This window comes from Myotis davidii, unplaced genomic scaffold (assembly GCF_000327345.1).
Source record: "Myotis davidii unplaced genomic scaffold, ASM32734v1 scaffold1561, whole genome shotgun sequence".
NCBI lineage: Eukaryota > Metazoa > Chordata > Mammalia > Chiroptera > Vespertilionidae > Myotis > Myotis davidii.
Window position 1 is genome coordinate 30457 of NW_006291530.1, and position 6963 is coordinate 37419.

At 49.7% G+C, this 6963-nt stretch overlaps 1 protein-coding gene across 1 annotated transcript in view; it reads left to right on the forward strand.

Annotated features, from left to right (window-relative positions):
* The first annotated feature begins 400 nt into the window (after positions 1 to 400).
* LOC102755847 (arachidonate 12-lipoxygenase, 12S-type-like) overlaps positions 401 to 6963 on the forward strand; it is a 17783-nt gene continuing 11220 nt past the window's right edge. The window contains 8 exon segments of the mRNA XM_015564712.1: positions 401 to 535; positions 1070 to 1271; positions 4035 to 4116; positions 4220 to 4342; positions 4436 to 4539; positions 4877 to 4920; positions 4994 to 5271; positions 5943 to 6138. Coding sequence (XP_015420198.1) covers positions 401 to 535; positions 1070 to 1271; positions 4035 to 4116; positions 4220 to 4342; positions 4436 to 4539; positions 4877 to 4920; positions 4994 to 5271; positions 5943 to 6138 — 1164 coding nt within the window.

The following is a 6963-nucleotide window of genomic DNA, read 5'->3' on the forward strand; positions in this document are numbered from 1 at the left end:
GTGCTCCTTTAGCAAGTAGATGAAGAGAAAGTGGGTGCAATCGCCCAAGGACATCAGGCACTGCCAGCAAGAAAAGGGATTGGAACTCAGGCACCTTCAGAAAACACTATTCAATAGTAAAACTGCCGGGGAGAATGCACCCAGACTCAGCCGCTCATCTTCCTCCAAGCCCCATTCTCAGCACTGTACTGAGAGGAGCAGCCGCCTTACCCCCACCCTCTGGGCTAATCCCAGGTTCTGGTTTGTCCGGGGTGGGGCCCAATCCTGGAGTGGGCTGGCACACGCAGTGCTGCTTTATTAAGCCCTGGACTTGTCCTGAGGCAGCAGGACCAAGCCTGGCCGCGGAATCTTTGGTACCAGTAACAGAACCTCTGCCACCCAGGCGAGCCCACCTGCTGCCATGGGCCGCTACCGCATCCACGTGTCCACCGGGGCCTGGCTCTTCTCTGGGTCCTTCAACCGCGTGCAGCTGTGGCTGGTCGGGGAGCGCGGGGAGGCGGAGCTGGAGCTGCAGCTGCGGCCGGCGCGGGGCCAGGTGGGCGGGGCAAGCGGGACTCAGACCCCCTGACTGGGCTGGCTGAGTGAGGGTGGGCGGCACCTGAGAAGCTGAGAGCCAGTGACAGCACAGCCGCGCCAGCTGGGACTTCCAATGAGAAGGGACGCCTGCCTCTGAGCGGGTGAAAAATCCAGAGTCAGGGCCGGCGCTGAGCTGCCTCCCCCAGTGGTCCACGCAGCCGCCACTACTTCCCAATTTACCGGAGGCCAGTGTCTCTGTGGGGTCAGCGGTCAAAGAGAAGGTCCCAGGAGAGCGCGAAGGCTGCGAGCGCTCAGTGAATGGACAGGTGTAGGTGATGATGCTCAGTCCTCAATTCAAAACACTCAGGGCCTCGTCCCGCGTTCCAGGTCTTCCCGGTGAGATGGGCATCTGAGACCCACCGCGCCGGTGTTGGGAGGAGGCAATGCTGTCTTTGGCGGTTTTGTCACTGGACTCCACAAAGGACCCTGCACCCCAGTAAACGTCCTGTCCCGGGTCCCCGCTACTAAGTCTCACCGGGTTCTGTCCCCACAGGTGGAGGAGTTTGAACAGGACATTCCCCAGGACCTGGGGCCACTGCAGTTGGTGAAGTTGCGCAAACACCACTCCCTGGTGGACGACGCCTGGTTCTGCGACCGCATCACCGTGCAGGGCCCAGGAGCCTTAGAGGAGGCCGCCTTCCCCTGCTACCGCTGGGTGCAGGGCCAGGGCGTGCTGACCCTGCCCGAGGGCACCGGTGAGGGGCCGCTTCGGGGAAGAGGGTGCAGGGCGTAGGGAGCAGTGGGGAGAGGGACATAGGGGATATCACTGAGGAAGGTCCTAAGGGTTTAAAAAGCGCGTGCTCAGCAGGTTAAAGGTGGACAAGACAAGGGGAATGTTATACAGAGAATGAAAGAGCTGGAGCTGGGACTGGACAAGGAAATAATGGATGTGTAGATCCCACCTCCCCAAAAAGGTGAGCACAGGGGATGGGAGGTGCAGCCATGCTGGAAACATAAGAGACAAAGTAAAGGGGAAAGGAGATCTCCATGTGACTGGGGACATGGTAGGGCAGGGACAGGTAAGGCTAGCACATGGGACCCCTGAGAGGAGGCATGTAAGAGAAGCAACAAATAATATGACATGAAGAGCGGGTTTGGGGTGAAAATATGAAAAACAGCTCTGAGGGCAGGGAGCACACTGACAGGGTGAGGATGAATGAGGACAGCAAAGAGAGAATCTGTTACCTTAGGAAATAAGAACAAGAGACAATTGAGGGAAATGACAGGTAAGACTGGAAACCTGAACTAAAATGTCTTTGAGGCACAAGTAAGTATAAGTACTGATGAGGGCAGGATTAAGCCAGGTTACCAACTATAAATTATGTGAAGTTGAGAATAGGTGAGATGAAGCCAGGTAAATGTAGCAACATGGATTCATTACTCGGTTTGGCGCACATAGAATACCTTATGCCAGGGGAACAGGTGACAGTGGAAGTAGGCTGAGGTCAGAGAATGTAAGTGTACCTCACTTAAAATATGTCATTTTGGAGAACAGCTTAAGGTGTGGACAGGAAAGAACCAGGACAGGGGAAATTAACAAAGAAATATGGGATCATGTAGGATAGGTGTGGACGGTGTGGACATTTCAGCTGAGTAAGAATGAAGTTTATAGCTACTGTAACGAAGAACAGTGATAGAAAATTTTGAGTGAAGGGTTACAATAAGGCATCAAAAAATTGGATTTTCCTTTCAGGATAAACATGAGATTGGAGATTGGTAAAATCAAGAAAACAGAGAGGGTGAAGATGAATGACTAGGGAATTAAGCAGGGAGAGAGAGCCAGAGAAAAAGGCAGAGTATGATGCCATACGGTTAAGGAACAGGAGATTGTGATCCCACTTCTAGGAATATATCCTTAGAAGTCCTTAACACCAATCATAAAGAATATATGCACCCCTACATTCATTGCAGCATTATTTACAACTAGAGGCCCAGTGCACCAAATTCGTGCATGGGGTAGGGGGAAGGTGGGTGTCCCTCAGCCCAACCTGCACCCTCTTCAATCTGGGACCCCTCGAGGGATGTCCGACTGCCCGTTTAAACGGGCTTCCCTCTCACAATCCAGGACTGCTGGCTCCCAACCACTTGCCTGCCTGCCTGCCTGATTGCCCCTAATCACTTCTGCCTGCCAGCCTGATCACCCCGTAACAACTCCCTTGCCAGCCCAATTGACACCTAACTGCTCTCCTGCCAGCCCGGTCACTCACTGCCCTCCCCATGGAGGGTCTGGGGTGCAGGTGAGTGGGATTCCTGGGTGGCATGCCACTGACAGCAAGCTGAGCAACAGCCAATTTCACCAGGAATGGAGCTTCCTCTGCCCCCCCTTGCCAGCCTAGTCACCCCTAACTGCCCTCCCCTGCTGGCCTGGTTGCCCCCAACTGCCCTCTGCTACAGGCCTTGTTGCCCACAACTGCCCTCCCATGCTGGCCTGGTCACCCCTAACTTCCCTCCCTAACCAGCCTGGTTGCCCCTAACTGCCCTCCTCTGCCAGCTCGATTGCCCCTAACTGCTCTTCCCTGCAGACCTGGTCCCCCGCAACTGCCCTCCCCTGCAGGCCTGGTTCTCCCTAACTTCCCTCCCCTGCAGGCCTGATTGCCCCTAACTGCCCTCCCTTTCCGGCCTGGTCACCCCTAACTGCTCTCGCCTGCAGGCATGGTCCCCCCCAACTGCCCTCCCCTGTTGGCCTGGTTGCCCCTAACTGCCCTTCCTTGCTCGCCTGGTCCCTCTCAACTTCCCTCCCCTGCAGGCCAGGTAGCCTCCAACTGCCCTCCCCTGCTGGCCATCTTGTGGCAGCCATCTTTGATGACATGGGGGTGGCTATCTTGTGTGTTTGGAGTGATGGTCAATTTGCATATTACCTCTTTATTAGATAGTATGCCTAAGATCTGGAAACAGCTCAAATGCCCATCATTAGATGACTGGATAAAAAAAATCTGTGGTCTACTTACACAATGGAATAGTGTGCAGCTGTAAACAAGAAGGCTTTCTTACCCTTTGCAACAGCATGGATAGACCTGCTGTTGCAAAGGCTAATAATGGGAGAATATTATGCTGCGTAAAATAAGCCAATCAGAGAAAGACAAATATCACATGATCTCACTTATAAGTGGAATCTAATGAACACAATAAACTGATGAACAAAAAGATCCAGAGGCATGGAGGCATGGAACAGACTGACATACTCAGAGGTGGGGGTGGAGGTTGAGATGGGCAGAGCTTAACCAAAGAACTTATATATATATATACACATGCATAACCAATGGATACAGCCAATAGTGTAGTGAAAGCCTCAAGTGGGGCAGGGGCTGGAAGGAGGAGAGAAAGGAGGTAATAATTGAAAGACATCTATACTACTGTCAACAATTTAAAAATAAAAAGAAACAGGATATGGACGAAGCCAAGGCATACCATGAGATTGCAAAAAGCACTTGAGGAGAATTGCTGTAATGTCTCCTCAGCCCGCCTGGCAGGAAACAATACCTTGGATGTGTTCCAGAAGCATCGAGAAAAGGAACTGGAGGAAAGACAGCAAATCTACTGGTGATCACCCTATTAGAAGCCTCCCAATTACACCCCCATCCCCTGACAACTTCCTCCTTCAATACTTCTACCCCCTCCATTAACCTTTGTCCCCATATCCTAGTTGGGCCACCTGGAAGGAAGAGTTACCCATGACAATTGCTGCAGGCAGTATAGATGATCTGCCTCCAAATATGAGATTCCATGAGCAGAAGAGGCTTCACTATGGATGGGCAGCGATTGCAGGGTGAGGAAATGGTCAGAGTGGAGTGGGGCTGGTGGATCCAGGAACAGATAGGATTTGGTAAATTGGTGGTTTCATCTTTGATATCTGCTCTAGGCTTATGGAGATGGTCCTCAAATATGTTTACACCCTCCCAAGCCCCTGGAAACGCCTGGAAGATATTGATCAGATCTTCTGGGGACAAAAGACTGCCCTGGCTGGTCAGTTGTTTGCCCAGGTCCACCATAACCCCTTAATGACCCTATTAATGAGGTATGTGTCACATTGCATAGTCTCGGGAACTTCCTGCCAAAAAAGGAATTTGAGGGCTGGGGATCTCACAAAGGCCTCATGAATGAAAATATATGGGCTGGGTATGGAGGAGGCAAATTAGAGGTGAGGATGTAGAGAAAAGCATTGAAGCTGGATTCTGCCAATAAAGCTGACCATTAGGAGATGGTGGGGAAAGGAGCTTGGGCAGCCTGACAAAGGGAGAGCCTGGCATACCTGTGCTACAGAATCAACTGGCATACTTAGTCCTAAAACTTCCTGACACAGACAAGCTGCAGGTCTCTAGGGAAGACTCCTTTCATGGGGTCTTAGTCCTCCCTGTAAAATAAGAGAACTTGAACTTGATGTTCTGGTGCTTCCGTCAGTTCAGCCACTGTGGCTCAGGTACTGACATGGGCTAATGGCAAGAAGAGAGAGCGACTGTCTTTACATTCTTCCCCTTTGCCTTGGCCATGGGGAAGAACGCTTTCAACTCTAACCCTGGGTACATTACACTTTCCTTAGAAAGGTTCCCTGTTTGAGGCTGACTTCATCCTACTGGATGGGATCCCAGCCAATGTGATCCAAGGAGAGCAGCAGTACCTGGCTGCCCCCCTTGTCATGTTGAAGATGGAAGCCAGTGGGAAGCTGCTACCCATGGTCATCCAGGTGAGGTACCCTGGGTATCCCATTCCCAACACTGCCCTGTGTTCATCCCCAACCTCTGCCAAAGGACACAGACAGAAGGCTCTGGTCACCCATCCCTGCCTCATTCAATGACACCTGTCCTTATATCCAATATCTCCTTTCTACCTGACAGCCTACTTACTACTCACCTGGAATTGCCTTTCTGAGAGTCAGAATGCTTTTCGCTCTCATCATAAGGTTACTTAATCTCTTTTTGACCTATGTTTCTGTGGAATACTCCTTCTTTCTTAGACATATTTTCTCCCTTGGTTTTCATGTGTTTTCACTCTTACTGTTCTCATCAATCAATTCATAAGAACTGTCAGTTATCTCACATGTCCAACTTCTTTCGATTCTACCATCCTAACTCACACCCTCATCACGTTTCTCTCAATCATACTGCATTCCCTCTTTCCAATTCCTCCTGCTTTGAACCTGACCATCATGGCACTGTCACGTCCCCTCAGCACTTAAGAGGGTGAGTGGAGGGGCCTTCATTCCTCCTCCTATATTATAATCCCTGGGAGACAATAATCTTAGTCACCAGTGTTTCCCCAGAATAATAAGCATAGTTTCTAACAGGATGAAGCCAGTGAATGCTTAACTCCTGTTTCAGATCCAGCCTCCCAGCGCCAGCTGCCCCCACCCACCACTGTTCCTGCCCCAGCGCCAGCTGCCCCACCCCACCACTGTTCCTGCCCGCAGATCCTCCACTTGCCTGGCTCCTGGCTAAGTCCTGGGTCCGAAGCTCAGATTTCCATGTTCATGAGCTCCAGTATCACTTGCTGCACACTCATCTGCTGGCTGAGGTTATTGCTGTGGCCACCATGAGGTGCCTCCCAGGACTGCACCCTGTCTACAAGGTACATACTCTACCCTCCATGTCCCACCTCCCTGACATCCCAGAGGAAGGAAACAACGCAACAATTCTCTAGGATTTAAAAAGCATAAGCCACCTGTTTGGAAAGAAGTTAACAAAGCTTCTTCTAATTGAATGAGTGCCCCTGTTATTCTAATTTAAAAATATTTGTAATTTGTAAAGTGACAAGAGGAAATTATTGTGTCGGGACCCTTGTGGCTTTATTTCTAATGTTTACATTATTTTGAGATAATCATAGATTCTTATACAGTTTTAAGAAATAATACAGAGAGATGCCATCTATATTATTAAGTCATCTTACTTAGCAAATATTCAGCACTTATTGTAAGGCACCTGATATTCTCCAGCAGAGTCTGCTGTAGAGCAGGAATACAATTTGATAAACAAAAGTATTGCTCTGCTTTTCAAAGAGCGAGCATTTAACTGGCAAGACAAATGGTACACATGAAAAATAACCAAGCAGCTGGGGAGAGGTCAATGTGGGGGCAAGGAGAGGAGACTTATGTAAGACTTTAAACAATAAAGTATTTAAATTTAAAAAGTAATAATAATAACCAGAGAACAGAATCTGGATATAAGGTTGAAATCAAGACAGAGAGCAATAAACACTATATTTTTGATGGAGAATGTTCCACCACAGCTTAGGATTCATTAAGTAAAAGGTCAAAGAAATAAAAGAGCTGCCTAAGGGGTATTTAACCTGCCCAATGAAAGGTACATGACATGGTAGTTAGATCAATGGAAAGGAAAATGCAAAGACTTTGTGATGAGAGGAAATAGTAGTTGCACCATGCCTGGGTGGCTGCTT